This window comes from Ambystoma mexicanum, chromosome 6q (genome assembly GCF_040938575.1).
Source record: "Ambystoma mexicanum isolate Mex_15411 chromosome 6q, UKY_AmexF1_1, whole genome shotgun sequence".
Classification (NCBI taxonomy): Eukaryota; Metazoa; Chordata; class Amphibia; order Caudata; family Ambystomatidae; genus Ambystoma; species Ambystoma mexicanum.
Window position 1 is genome coordinate 439,660,136 of NC_090937.1, and position 15,737 is coordinate 439,675,872.

The window sequence follows — 15,737 nt, forward strand, 5'->3', positions numbered from 1 at the left end:
ATCCACAGCAACTTCAATGTCTTTTTGGGCATAGCAATGGTAGCAATTTTAACAATTGCTTTTGTGGCACAATGAAGTGAGGTTGCCAATGGGGAGTGCCAAAGCCTGTGGTATCTGGTAGAGGAGCATCCTAATCACATGTGAATGCACACCTCTGCTGTAAGACCAGTCAGAAACTGGAAGGCAAGAGAACGAAGTGTGAGGCTGGGGAGGAATAACGAGAGATCAAAGTGATGCCGCTCCTCCGCCATGTTGTAATTGAGCATAATGCTCAAGACCTGTGCTTAATGTGTTGCTGACAGAGGCGTGGAGCGTGTACACTACTGTACCATAACATGGAGCGCTGGAAAGCGAGTGTCACTTTGTAGCCGAGTGCACTATTAATATCAGTGCTGCAAGTTGGGCCGGGAGGGTAGCTCCAGGGCAATGCGTTTGTCTTGGAAGCAAGACAAGGCATAGGAACACAGGTTCGAATCCCGGTCTCGTGCTTAGAAACTTGCTTCTAGTATTAAGCACATTTATAAAAGAACAATTCTATCAATGACTGGGGTAAGGCAGGTTAGTGAGGGGAAAGCAGCTTACGCTACACCTTTTGAGCAAGGCACTGTAGTGCTGGTTCATCAACAAGTCTACTGCACAGTCGATTGTTTCTGTTTGCAAATGAGAAACAAAAATCATAAATCCATACCTGATACATGTCAAAGATGTAAATTGCACAATTAAATGAGTGCCTTTTTTCAAAATGTATTTTAGTGCTTTTGTTTTGATGTCATTGAGGTATTACAATACAAAACGCAATAATACAAATAATCTATATTGTACAAAACAATTGAAAAAACAGGGTCAATCAAAACCAGAAGGCATAATGCAATACACAAGCAATACATTTTGCAGGTGTAAAATGTGTGAATTTGTGAAATAATGAAATGTAGCAGCAGTGTTTGCAGATAAAGTCCTAGGACCCAGTTAATTGTGGGGTTACCCAATTATTGATGTATTTGCCCAGGTGATGAGGCTCACCCTGGTTTGAACCCTGGTCCCTATGATTTTTCTTTTTTTTCTTTTATTGTGCATTTGTAAGGCGCTTATACATCAAATTGTGTTTCAAAACGCCCACAGGGCAACAGGGTGGGAACATGGGAATGAAAAACAATTACAACAATGAAAGATAGGCGGACCTACTAGGCCTTGTGAGAATTCAGAACGTGCAAGTGCAGAGAGAGAAGAGATGAGGGAGTATGGGGGTAATTGCTAGGGGTGTCACGGTATTAGTTTTATGACGGTACAATAACCTTCTTGCCAAATGACGGTATATCATGGTTATCGCGGTATAGCAGGTGGAGGTAACTAATCTTAACAAATATTTTCTAAAAGGTCATAAATTGTCAGATTTATCATCACAAACAAAACCAGGCACCCAGGGCCAGAATTGGGCTTTTCAACATACTTTCCACTGAAATGCCACCCCTTGCTTCCACCAAACACAAACACACATGTGGAGAGGAGGAGGGGCGGGGGGGAGCCCTGCTGCGCCTGGCAAAGCAAACTGAATAGCTTTTCTTAAGTGGTCATTTCAGCTTTTAGCCCCCCCACTGGCTACTGGTGAAGATGAACATGTTGCCATCTTGATAACCTGCATGCCACAGATCAATGGAGTCTGATGGTAGTATACGCTTGTGCGCATACACACACACACGCACACACGCACACACGCACTCTCTCTTTACGTTACAGCCTTTAGTTTACTTGAGGGCCAAAAGGTGTTCAGTAATCACGGACATGTTACACTTTGGTATGGCAGTAGGGAATACCCACAGAGATGAGTAAATTTCGCACTGTGACTTATTATATGTAAATTCAATGATGGAACCAGGGAAATCCCCCATTGTCATATGTTTAGAAAACATTATCCATTATAAATATATAAACCCCAAACCGCCAACCCAAAGTAAACCCTTTTCCTTCTTGGCACTGTATTTATTCTTCCTATTGCTAACATATTGATTTTGTGTCAGGCATGTGTGGTTTATGGAATGGCATTAAAAACTGCTCCAACTGAAACTACTTGGCAGACGGCACATCCAACAGTGCAAGACCAAGACTGCGCAGCACTTGCCTACTACAGCCTTTCCAAATCAGATTGAAAAGCACACTTAACGGTATGAACGGTATACCGGTATAAACAATGTGACGGTTATTATTGTTCAATTAAGTGGTTCACGGTATCTTTAACGGTATACCGTAATACCGTTACATCCCTAATAATTGCTAGGTGTCTCAAGAGGGAAAGTGCTAGGGGGTGAGCAGCTGTAAGTGCCTAGGTGGAGTGGTTCAGCCGCCAATAAATTAGTAAGTGCAGGCCTGTGATGACATAGGCCAGTGGGTGCCAAGGCAAAGCGCTGGGAGGGGTGGAGGCTGTAGGCGATTGGGTGTGGGAAGCCAGGACCTTGAAGGACACACAAGGGCCCTGGTCACCATCTCAGCAACTGTGGGATTTAGCGGAGGAGGGAGGAAGGGAAGGAGGAGGTGAAAAGGAAAGTCTTGAGGAGCTTCTGGAATTTGGGGAGATCCGACTCAAGGGGAAGGCTGTTGCACAGGAGGGAGCCTGCTGAGGAAAGAGATCGGCCACCAGCTCGCTGTTTAGCGAAACGCTTAACACACAGATTTGGTGCCGGAGGAACTTAAAGATTTGGAGGGAGAGTATTTAGTCGGAACAAGTTCTAGATGGCGTGGTCCCTGGCCCCAGACAGCCTTGTTGATGATGCAGAGGGATTTGAATTTTATCCTTGCAGCAACCGGAGCCAGTGGAGAGTTTTTAGGCCTGGAGAGATGCAGTCCCTGGGCTTGAGGCCAAGGATTTCTCTTGCCGCCCTATTCTGGATTAGCTGGAGGGGTCGCATAGAAGAAGAGGGTAGATTAAGCAAAAGGCTATTGCAGTAGCCTAGCCTAGAGAGAACCAGAGCTCTCGAGACATTGAGCTTCTGGGGGAAAGTTAGGAAAGGAAGAATTCCTTTGAGGAGGTGGAGTTGAAAGTGGAACTTCTTGGCAAGGTCCCGAATGTGAGGGACGAAGGGAAGAGAGTCATCGAAGATGAAGGTTTCTGGCTTCAGATGATGGAGACTGGGGGGAGCCCATAGAAGATGGGTTGTCAGAATTCCTCTTCACAAGTTTGACCCGTAGTGTAGAAGAAGAATTCTTCCCACCAATGTACCCCTTTGTATGTAAGAAATACACAGTGCAAAGGAATCAATTAGTTGAAAGAATGGATATCCCACCGAGACCACGTGGCTGTAGGAGAAAATAACACAATTAGTACCAAAAGACTGATGATTGAAAATCACGATTCTAATCGAAAACTCAATACCCTAACCTGAGAGAACTGAACAATAGGTAAGTACTACCACGGTCATGTTAAGAGAAAAGGCCCAGAAAAGTTCTGCAAACAAACAATATTCACTATATACTGAACTAGGTGAGCTTTAGCACAAGAATTTCCTTACCAGGGAATATCCATGGGAGAGTCCGTAGAATGAATGGATGACAGGAGCCAACTTCAGCAATCCGCGACAACAAACAGTACTGCCACGGTGTGGGGAAGAGTTCTACCAAGGGTTGGAATACCCACGGTGCAGCAGTGGCTGTCCCTCGAAGCAGCGGAGGCTGTCCCGCGGAGCAGCAGAGGCTGTCCCGCGGAGCAGCGGAGGCTGTCCCATGGAGCAGCAGTGGCTCTCCCACGATGCAACGGAGGCAGTCCCAAATACCAGAGCACGCTAGACGTGAATTCACAATCCAAAAGAGAAATCCTTAACCGGTCCGAGTCCAAATATACCTATCGGGTGCCGCAAAACAGTCAAGGAGAAGGCAAAAACGAAATCAGGTCACAGAAGCCAGGAATCCAAGAACCATGAATAACTATGAGGAAAGTTCGCCAAAACAGAAGGGTAATCCAAAGCCAAAAACAAGTACAATCCGGGTCAAAAACAAAAGCAGAATATCGTAGAACTAATAGACAAGGAACAGAATGCCAAAAATGCTCAATCAGAAGTGCTGAGCAACTAAGGAGGAGGGGCTAAATACCCAAGATCACCTGATCAACGTTGTGATCGTGCACAAACGTTACCCCTCCTTAGCAACGTGTCACTAAGCTTCCATGGCAACCTCCAGGATCTGCCGCGGATTGCGTTTCTGGCAACCCAATGCCGCTGTCCCAGCGCTTTCTTTTGTTTACTTTGTCCAGCTGTTGAAGATGCACGAAAACTCGTACGCAAATTCCCATGCCTGACATGGGTACAGTGAGGGACAGAAAGAGGGAGGAGGAGTCCCAGTACGAAGGATCTCCGTCTTGCTGGCGTTGAGGAAGAGATCATTGAAAGTACACCAGGATTGGATGGCAGATAGACAGTCAGGAATGATGGAGGAAGTAAGAAGAGGATCAGAGTGAAGATTGAAGAAGAGCTGTGCGTCATCTGCATAACACTGGAATTTTGGGGAGAAGGTGGAAATGAGGTGTGCAAGCGGAGCAAGGTTGTTGTTAAAGAGCAAGGGAGAAAGGTTGGATCCCTGGGGGACACCGCAGGTGGAGATGGAGATGGAGATGGAGGTAGGGAGGAGAAAGAGCCCAGGATAACCTGGGATGGACGGTCACTGAGGAAGGATGACAGCCAGTCCAGTGCCTGCTCCGAGATACCTAGAGTATTGTGGAGTTGTTTAATGAGGATGGAGTGGTTGACCGTATCAAATGCAGAGGAAAGATCAAGTAGGATGAGAACAGCTGGAGATCTGTAATCCAGAGATGCAAGCAGTTCCTCACCGGTGTTCAGAAGAGAAGTTTCCATGCCTCTGGATGTTCAGAATCCAGATTTATGGTCATGGAGGCAACCAACAAGTTCAGTGTGCTGGGTCAGTTCGGGAAGACAAGCTTCTCCAAGAGTTTCCCAAAGAAGGGGTTGATGGAGATGAGGCAGTAGTTTGCTGGACAAGACAGGTCTTCAAAAGGTTTTTTCAGGAGGGGTCGTACAAAGGAGTGCTTGAGGGAGGAGGGAAACGATCAGATAGTGAAAGAGTGGTTGCAGAAATCAGCGAGTGCACTGGATAGGGAGCCAATATTGTCCTTAATGGTTCAGGAGGAGCAGGGGGAAACCTGTTTCAAGGAGACCTTTCGTGGAGCGGACATCTCTGGTTTCCACATCAGGTATGATAGGCAAGGAGGAGGACAGAAAGGCAGAGGAAGGTTGGGAGTCCATAGGAGGCAAGGAGGTGGGGAAAGGAGTGAGGGGAGGGACTGAGTTTTTGCAGTGAAGTGTGTGGCCAGTGGGTTGCAGAGGGCCTGGGAGGGAAGATGTGAGGAGGAGACTGCAGAGGGGTTGGCTAATTCCCTGCAGGTTTTAAAAAACGTTTTGCCCTGTTGTTGGATGCACCAGAGATGCAGGCCTGGATGTGGGCCCTTTTCTTGGTGCGGAAAGAGAGTCTGTATTGCCTTTGAAGCAGGTGACAGGCCAGTTTGACAGAGGGTGAGCCTGAGGTCTGCCGGTTGCATACTAATTGACCTTTTCACAATTGACCTCAGGAGAATTGACCTAATTTAGAAGGTCAATTAGTACAAATATGCGGGGGGAAACCCCCCGCACCCGTACCCCAATCCAAAAACCCCTGCAACCCTCCACCCAATCCCCTTATATTATTTATAATCCAAAACCAACCCAATACATATATAAAATAACTAAAATAATATAAAGGTCAATTAGGACCACTATAATTAGGTCAACTGTGCAAAAGGTCAATTGTAAAAGGTCAGTTTGGGTAACCGGTCTGCCACTTCCGTTCCACAGCTCTGCACTTGAATTTCAGGGCTGCAAGTTCAGAGCTGTACCAGGCGTTACGCTTGGAGGCATGTTTCAGGCAGATCCTCATAACTGGGTAAGAATGTCAAGGGTAATAGTAATAGCAAGATGGAGGTAGCCAAGAGTAGAGTCAAAGATAGAGTCTGTAGTGGGGACGGGAGGTGAAGGTAAATGCGAAGGAAGCAGCTGACACTCGTCTCATCGGACGGATGCTCGTGAATGAGGTCGTGAATGAGGTTGGCAAGGCTGGGGATTCGCGGTCAGAGGAGAGGATGGTCTGGCCAGGAGAGTGGGGTGATCAGTGGGGAGCAGAGGGGAAGATCAGTGTGGATGAGGGCATCAAGAGTGTGTCCAGCCGAGTGGGTAGCACCAGAGGGTAGGATGGAGAGAAAGAGTGAGGTGCTGGTAGGTGTTGAAACCCAGGGCCACTCATGGTACTCGGAGCAATGTTCGTCTGAACACCCATCTGCTTGAGTGACCATGTTGCCCTCTCCACCCATGTGCAGCGGGTCTGTGGCAAGGGCCAGTGCATGAAGAATAGGGTGCTTTCATCCCCTTGGAATGCCAAGGAGCCACCCAATGTTGACATGAAAAGCATAACCTCGAAAGGCTGTGCTTTACCAACATTGTATATAGATTCAGGCGCAGCGCTTTCGTCGCCGGCTGTTTTCAGAATGGCATCTTGGGCACAGGTACCTTTTAGGCACACCCTGTTGTTTGTAGGCAATGCCCAGTGAGATTAAATTATGTGCCAATGAGCACACACTTTGGTAAAGCAGTGTATCTTAGATCCTTTCACACAAACTTCCATTCTGTTATGCATTGTGTTAAGAAAGTTTGAAAATCTATATTAAATGACTTTCTTTTTTGCCTATCAAACTAGCAGAGATCATAGCTGTAAACTAAGCTTTAAAAGGGGTGTTTAAAATGTTCCATCACAACTCATGTACATATTATAATAGGCACTGCTAATAACAAAGAAACCGCTTCAAAGTAATTTCCCAGGCTTTCCAAATCAATTCCTGCTCCATCGTAACCGGTAAAGCCCATTTAGCAAAGTGTTCAGTGCCTAGTGTGCGGAGAGCACAGTAGATGCATGTTTTTCTCTCCTTTAGTTCTGCAGGGTGGGTCCTGAAGGAGACATTATGGGCACGGCGGGTGTTGGAGAGAGGAAGAGGGAGCTGCTTTCCCCGGCAAAGGCTAGTCCTTCAAGTTGCGAAAAAGTGATAAAGCTTTCATTTTCACCTTGCAACATAGTGGAGTACCGGTACTCTCTTTCAGGTGTTGAAAAGTGTAGGTATTCAAATGCTCAAAAAAAAGGAGTGCAGGTAGTGAGGGCCGGGTAGGACTGGCCCATTTAAACCATTGTCTCTTCCTCACCTAACCTTTTTTAGCATCCTTCTCACTCGTTTTCATACCCTCCCACCATTTACCAGAAACTCTCTTACCCTTCCCTTTTCACATCCTCCATGTCCTGCTTTGTTTTTCCACTAGCGGGCGCACTATAAATGTAGCACTTAGATACATGCGCAGCGTTCATTGTACATGTTCTGTACTGTGAATAAGTGACTGTTATTGTTCCATAGTTATGTACATGTGAGTTAATATGGCTTTCGTGCCCTGCCAGGAGGGGGGACATGGCCGTTGACAGCCCACCAGCCTGAGCTAAGGCAGGCCAGAGCGAAGGCTGTGGGCCGTTAAAGGCCATGTCCGCCCTCCTCACAGGGCATGTGTTGGGATGCAAATGAGTCTGTCCCACCCCTCTAGGCGCTTAAGAGTGAGGTGATTCCCATAGGCAGCCGTGCAATATACCAGGGGGTAGAAGGCTGTGCTAAGCCACCCAGCACGGATATAATATTGGGGAAATAACAGATGAATAATCGTAGGGTGTATATATATATACTGAGATGCCATTTTGTAGTCATGGAAGACACAGGCAGATCTACATTCCACGATAGCGAGTGACCCCAGCCCACCAGTGATAAAACCAATGGTCATAAAAGATCTGAACATGCTCAACCATTTCACCCCTTGCCATAAATACACCCTTTGTAGTACATTGTACAGGAGGGATTAATTATAGATCAAAACGAAGGTGGAAGCCTTGGGTGCGAGTGGTGCGATATAGACCGAGCACAGAATGTGTGGGCCAGCATGATTGTGTTTCTCGCCTACTCCGGTGCCAGTCCCAAGTCTCCCAGGTGCATGCCATAATGATGTAGTAGTAGCAATAGTACACTGGGAACAGCAACATTTGAAGACCCTGACCTTCAGTCCCTGCAGAGATGAGCTCAGCGGACCCACGTGGGAAAAGACAGACGGCGGAGATTGGAACCAATCATAGCCTGACATCCCCTATAGATCACGACCATGTATACAGTCTAACCAATCAACTGTGTGGATTTAGACCCTATGTAATGATGCCATTAGTGACGCTGTGGACTCTTATATGTATTGTTCTTGATAATTCAGACAGAAGGTTCTCGAGCAGCAGAGTCCTCTGCTGACACCCTTGCCTTTTGTACAATTAAACATTGTTATCCTTGCAAGCAATCTCTTGGCCTCTTTCCCTAGAGGGTTGTATTATTTCTGGCGTGAGCGTAAAATGGACTTCAATTGAAAGCCATTTGCACCCCAGGGTTCGTCCAGGGTGCGAATAGCTTTCGTCATTTTTCAATGGACGATCTGCACTGCTTACACAGCCGATCTCCCGATGAAAAAGGAAAAAAAAAAAGATGCCTGCTGCCATATTTCCATGTCTACGGCAGCTGTCAGACGGGAGGAGTGCTGGGACCGGAGCACAATGCTCCGCTCCCGCACGCAAGTAGAGGGGGTTGCAGGGGGAATCGGGTCATTTTGGGGGTGGGGAGGCAACAGGGAGGGTTCCCTGGAAAAAAAAGGCCACCTGGGGAAGGGCCTTGGGTGGCTGGACAGCAGGCGGGGATTGTCTAGTCTCGCTCGCTGTTCCAGCTACCTGATTGGCTAGCTCTTCCCCGGGTGCAAATCCTCCATCTAGCACTGCACTTGACACAGACTGCTCCGAACCCCATAATAGAGGAAAAGCCTCGCCAGAGATCGTAGCAGAATGGGAAACCACTACGTTAGGGCGGGTTGCGGTCACCTGTCTGAGATTACTACCTCCATTGAACCTTTCTGTTTGAAGCGCCGAACATATTGCCCGCAATCCTTTCTAAACGTAGCCTTGTTTGCGCCGTTAGAATGCAACGGTTGGCTGGGTTTTGTTTTCACGACCCTTTGTTTATTGCACAGGCCCAGAGCATCATTCCGATGCTGAAGGAAGAAGTCAAGCCCATAATGGAACTCCTTTCATCTATGAAATCACACTGTGTGCCAGAAGAAATAGATGTAAGTCTCTTTTATGTCTGCTGCATTTTGAAAAGGGAGCATCCACAGCACCTCTCTTGCATTAAATCCGAGGTGCACAGCACTCTAATTCAGTGCCATTTTTACTAATCCATCAAAGCAAGACTTAACACAAGGCACAACTGTTCCTGGTTATGTTTGTTAAGATCCTGTGTAATATATGGAATAAGCAATCCCTACTGTTCGTTAAAAGGACATTGCCAGTCACCAAGGAGTTCCGTTATCGGATGACCCCAAAGTGATTTGCGATAATCCTTTTACGCACAATAGGGTGTACGGTATACGTTAGAATCCATAACTAGGGTTTGAAATTCCTGGTAGCTGTTTAGCTCCTGCTTCTTGCCTAGGAGAGTCTGCTTAGCTTAAAACCAACAATTATTAGGAGCTACTTTTAGTTCTCCAGGTCACCTGGTCAATTACACACATGCATATGCGACATTATCTTTCAATGTTTCAGAATGTAAATAAAGAAGAATTGGGACACCTCTAGGGCCCATTTCAATATAATGGGGTACACAGTATGGGCAAAAAGTTAGTGTGCTTCTAATGTGGAAGTTAAGTTTGCGGTTTGGTGTGACTCACCCCTGGTTCCCCAGCAGTAACTCCTGTCTACTGGGTGATGCCTAATTTCGAGCCCTGCACAACTGCACCCCCATACCCCTCAATACATTATCTCTTGCTTACAGTAAGCACGAGATCATCCAGTTGCTGATGCATTTAATCAATGTAGAACATATTCAGAGAAAAAACCCACTAATATGCAGCCTGTCGTATGCTGCAATAAGTATTTTGAGCAGTTTATTGAAATGCATTTAAATGCGTCTTTAAAATAAGTGATAATATGCAGATATATTATTGCTGTCCTTCTTAAGCTCCAGTAGTGCACACTACAAACCAACTACTGTAAGCCGCTCTTTATTCATCAATGGCTGTAAATTGTCATAGAAAGGTATTTTAAAAGGGGCAGTCTGAAAAAAGCTAGTTGTGGTTTTAAGTCCACCAGTAGCACCTGGATTTCTGATAAAGGCTGGCTCAAGCAACAACCATTAGGCAGTGACAACCCAACTGTAATAATTTGTTCTTATAATACCTGCCAGCCTGCAATATCTGTATAAAAGTCTGGAAATAATGTTCTTTTTACTAGATAGTTGCGTCATCACAACTGACATGTAAAAATAAAAAGACATCATAGCTGCTCTGTAAACAGTCATTACGCTTCAGTTGTGACATCTCAATGCCTCCTGCTTGTGCCAGCAGAGAGAATTCCAGCTGTCACTGCAGCACTCCGTGAAAGTGTGAAAAGCTTTTCAAATTCCTTGCTTGCAGAATAGTTTTCTATGTCACTCACAGCCAGTAAATGACCGATAACAATGTATGGTAGAATGTTTAATTTGTGCACTGCTGGAGTTAACTCATGTGAGCAAGAATCTTCCTGTCATTACTTATTTTAAAGCGCATAATACAAACTTTTTGTTACTTTTTTTTAAAGTGCTTGAACTATTTTTCAGCACACATTAGGAGCTGTATTTTTTAAATCCAAACAGATTCTATATTGATTATATGGATCAGCAAATGGAAGATGTCTTACATTATATTAAGCAAGAGACGAAGTATTAAAGGGACTGACAATGTTTGCTTGGTGACTTGCAATATCCTTCTTATGTATGGTAGCGGGTACTTTATCCCATATATTACAATCAATTAGTGCTGTTGCGCCTTCACTGTAATAAGGACATTACAGTGTTTTAAATAGCGTTTGCAGCTGCTGTGTAGTATATAAACATTACTCATATTTTCAGTTGGAGACCTAGGTAAGTTATTTGTCCAGAATCACTTGTTTTGTTTGGTCCCAAGTTGAAGGGGCGACTAGAACCCTTGGCCCCACCATCAAAATCAACTAAGCTAACAGACTTCTCTGAAACTGAATGCAGATTATTTTCTGATCCCTGAATCCCAGCAAGTGTTTGGAATCTGTCTGACTAGTTAAAGCTCTGCAGAAAGTCTAATTTTTTCAATAATGTGTTTGCTTCAGATCAGTCACACAGTGTTGAACGATGATGACATTGGGGACAGCTGCCCTGAGGACTTCCTTCACAAGTATGTTGGTTGATGCTTTTGCACTGCATCATTATATTTATATATATAAATGTTTAATTGTTACATGTGGATGTTTTTTCAATGTTCTATCATTCTGGGAGATGGTTGCCGGAGGAAAGGCTGCCTCTTGCCATCCTCATCAACACACACGCATTGGAGAGGAGGACGTGGAAGGGTTTGCCCAGGTCAGTGACACCCCCACAGGCGCTGTGGTGCCTACCTGGGCTGTTAACGGTTCCTTTCCACTAGCAGCATCGAGCAGGATATCACATAAAATTGGGGGTGATTTATTTGAGGAAATTCTGAGTGGTGGTAACATGGCTGCTCCACCATTCATTTGCATCTAATTTCTTTGGCAATTATCTACTTCCCTGGACACAAAATCATTGAAATAAATTCTCCAGTGAGTGAGGGCAAAGAGCAAATATTTACATTTCTGGAGCATAGTCAATTACATTACCTCCACCCTACTCTGTGGGGGGTCAAAGAGTTGGTTGTTTTGCATGCTCATAAAATGGAGGTTTTTCTTTTCTGAGTTTGGCAACGCAGATGCCAGTTGTGATATTGGTCTTTAATGGCATAATTAGCAACTGATTACACCAGTCGCTGATCATTGTATTTGGAGGTCTGCCAGGCAGAGGCGGACATGAACGTGGGACTTGCATTAGTATTGTATTGTCTTTTATATAACGTCTTTTCCCATTTGTATGGCCTCAACGCTCTTTGTGTTAGGAACGTCCTTGTGGACCGAAGTTCAGGTATGGGAAATTTCTCAGTAAAAGGCTTAAGTAAGAGAGTGTGTGTGTTTTGTGTGTGTGTGCATTTAGCCAAGATTAGGAATTGGGTGGTCTGTCTAGGCTTCAGTAAGCAACCCAAGTGGTCAGGCATGTGGACGGGTGCCAAGGGATGTCACGACAGAGTGCTAATACAAGATAACCGAAAATTGTCATAAATTGTAGCTGTATTCTATTGGCAGAGGTGTTGGGGCAAGTCTGGTGTAAGAGCAAAGCCATTATGTGTCCAGCTAGACCAAATTTGTCAGATTCATAGCTGCATTCTAAATTGTGTGGATAGATAGCCGTGCCTGCAGCAGATGTCCACCACAGTGGTGCGTTTATTCATACCTTAAGCTCCGGTGGAGCCTATCTGATCTCACTGTCTGATCTGGTCGTCTGTGTGAAGACAAGCTACCCTCGTATGCTAATTCTAGGCCCTATAGACAGGCTAACCTGAGTGAAAATATGCCGGCTATCTTATGCCATCTTCCAAGCGTGGAAGCCATGCTGCCTTAGGATCTAGCGTCATAGGATTTTCTAGCGCGATAGACCGGCTACCCTTATATCTTACTCTATACCCTCTAATTTCCGTAATTGGCTAACATTGGACCTCTTCTAGTGCAGTATCAAGGATAACTGCATATGGCATGAGTTACAGTGGCTGACTTATAGATCTTCTAATTGCAAGGGATACATTACCATCATATATGTTCTAGTGCAATGGACTGGATTAACATTATAAGGTGCCATCAAAGTGTCCACTCCCAGATCTATCAGGTGCAGCATCTAGCTTACCTCTCGATCCGTCTAACCTTCAGATCTTCTAAGTGAAACACTTGTGCTAACCACCCCAATCTCTTCTAGAGCTATAACTGTGCAGATCTTCACATTTCCTAATGTGCCATTGACCATGAAGTATTTGGTGCTAAGGTCATCTGTACAGTGGCATAGCACAAAATATGGTATTACCCAAATTGTTTGTTTACAATTGTTCGAATGAACAATTGACCGAATTTAAAGGGTCACAATTGACCTTTTCACAATTGACCGTGTACATATATATATGCATATATATATAAATATGGGAAAACATATGTCTGCCCCTAGACTGCGCTCTGCCTCATTATTGAGCTGGTGCTATTGGGCTAGAGCGGACAGGGCTCTAAAATTTGCAGAAGAATGTCAGCAAAAAGATACAGGTAGGCAGATAAACAGCACCTCCAACTTAATACCAAACTTGCCCAAGAACTCACGACCATTTACTAAGTTTAAAAATTGTTCTTTAATTAATCAAAAGTTGTGCTATTAACTTTTGATTAATTAAAGAACAATTTTTTAAACTTAGTAAATGGTCGTGAGTGTTGGGCAAGTTTGGTATTAAGTTGGAGGTGCTGATTATCTGCCTACCTGTATCTTTTTGCTGACATTCTTATATATGGGTTTTGGGAGGTTTGGCATTGGGTGGGGGGTTGTGGGGGGTTTCCCCCCACATATATGCATATATGTTACAATTGACCTTCACAATTCGGTCAATTGTGTATGGGGGCCCCCCTGTGAGCCATGCTGAGGGGGCCTCCCCAGCTCAGCTCGGCAACAAATCACGGGTTGCGCCTGACTACACTTGCGCAATACGCACAATCATACTGCTGCAGGGACACAGCATACACTGCACTAGGAGAAATATATAAATATGTTTTTTAATACAGAGAAGAATTGGCTAAAAGGCCAGAGCATTTGTAATTGTTTTGTAGGTTAGCACCAATCAAACAATCCATACATGCAAGTCAGTAACCGTGCACAGGAACATTAATACTTTAATGCAATGATTTGCTATTAAAAATGCCATGCCACAATGAAAACATGTCCAACTGGCTGCCCAATGGCATTACCTCCATGTCCCTCTAACGCGTCCCAGTACTTGTGTATGAGACAAAGTACCTCATACACAAGTACTGGGGCGAGGAAGAGTAGGGCTAGGAGTAATGAATATAACCAATAAGTAATCCAAGTATTAAACATAAGCACACATACAATTCACCATACACTCGCACACACCCAGCAACCTGTACGTTTACATGTGAACCCTTTCACCATATACTCCAACACGCACACCCAGGCAGCCACCCATACATCATGAATTCGCACACATTACATTATTTATATATATATATATATATACACATACACACACACTCTCTCACTCTCTCTCTCTTTCTCTCTCTCTTAAATTAAATACTCTCTCTTTCTCTCTCTCTTTCTCTCTCTCTCTCTCTTAAATTAAATACATTTTCTTACCTTTTTGAATCCGTTGGTCCAGGGAACCAGCAGCAGCCATGAACATGTGTCCCGTCATTTACTGAGGATCTGGTGGCGTCCCTGTCATGGGGTGGGGAGGAGCCCCAGGACTTCAAAAAGAAATAGTTTCTTTTTGAAGTCACTCTGTTTTCATAAAGACATATTCTTCCATTATGGTTCCGGAATGGAAATAATTTCTTTATGAAGGCAGTGACTTCAAAAAGAAACAATTTCTTTTTGAAGTCCAAGGGCTTCCCTCCCAGAACATGTGGCAGCAGGGCCCGACCTGTGGGCGGGGGGGCGGGAGGGACCTGCTACACCAGTGCATGTGTAAGGCTGTGTTATCTCTAGATGGGAACAGGACATGCTGGCTTAATACATCTTGTAGTTGTAATAGACATTTTGTTGTCCATGAGCATGTTATTCCCAGTTTTGAGAACATTCTGAGCGCTTGTCGGCAATTCCCTTAGATCTTTGACACAAGAAGAGCTACCAGTATGGGTCCTCTAGGTGTGCAGCTGAGGTGAGGTGTAAGGGAACCCAGTGCATATTTCGTGCCTTTAGCAGTTATCCTGATACTTTTCTTTGATAACATACCAGCTATCATCATACTTTCAAGGTGGGCCGCCGCTAGCGGCCGTCTTCTGCCTGTGGGTTTATGTATAAGAGGGTTGTCTGTGTTTTGATGTGTGTAGGGAGGTCATAGGGTGTGTGGCCAGGGGAAAGGTCGGGAAAACGGAGCAGATTCGCCGCATAGTAGGTTTTTCATTTTGCCAGGGTCCTGGAGGCGGCGTGTGATCGTCAACCAGTGGTAGATATCAGAACGGTAGGAGTAGAGGTCAGGGCAGGCAAAGGCTGATGATTTTTGGAATCTTGAGGATGAACTCTGTGTCCTTTGTGTAGTTTAGCAGATGAGGTTATGAGATCGGATGAGTGCAAGGAGAAGGCTAACCCGGGACGAGAGATGGAGGAGAAGGGGGGAGGCAAAATTTGCAAGTGGTTTGAGGCAAAAGAGGCAATACATGTTAGAGCAGAGTCTTTGATTCCTAATGGTAGCCTGTCTGTGAGTATGGTGTGGTCAGCGGTATTGAAGGTGACAGATAGGTCTAGAAGGATGAGCGCTGCACATCCTTCCACATCTGCTGTTCTTTTTAAGTCATCACAAACCAACACAAGAGAGGAGTCCGTCCCTCAGAGGGTCGGAAGCCTGTTTGGGCTGGGTCAAGAAGGTTGTTGGATTCTATGAAGAGGCAGAGCTGTTTATATGCCATGCGGTCCAGGAGTTTAGCAATTAAGCAGGTGTTGATAGGCCGGTAGTTCGGGGGGAGGAGTGGGTCGAGCAATT

General features: G+C 45.1%; 1 protein-coding gene across 1 annotated transcript in view; it reads left to right on the top strand.

Moving 5' to 3' along the window:
* C9orf72 (C9orf72-SMCR8 complex subunit) overlaps nt 1-15,737 on the top strand; it is a 467,428-nt gene that overhangs the window by 132,754 nt on the left and 318,937 nt on the right. Inside the window, exons 3-4 of the mRNA XM_069630918.1 lie at nt 9,111-9,206; nt 11,257-11,321. Coding sequence (XP_069487019.1) covers nt 9,111-9,206; nt 11,257-11,321 — 161 coding nt within the window. The remainder of the gene's footprint in view (nt 1-9,110; nt 9,207-11,256; nt 11,322-15,737) is intronic.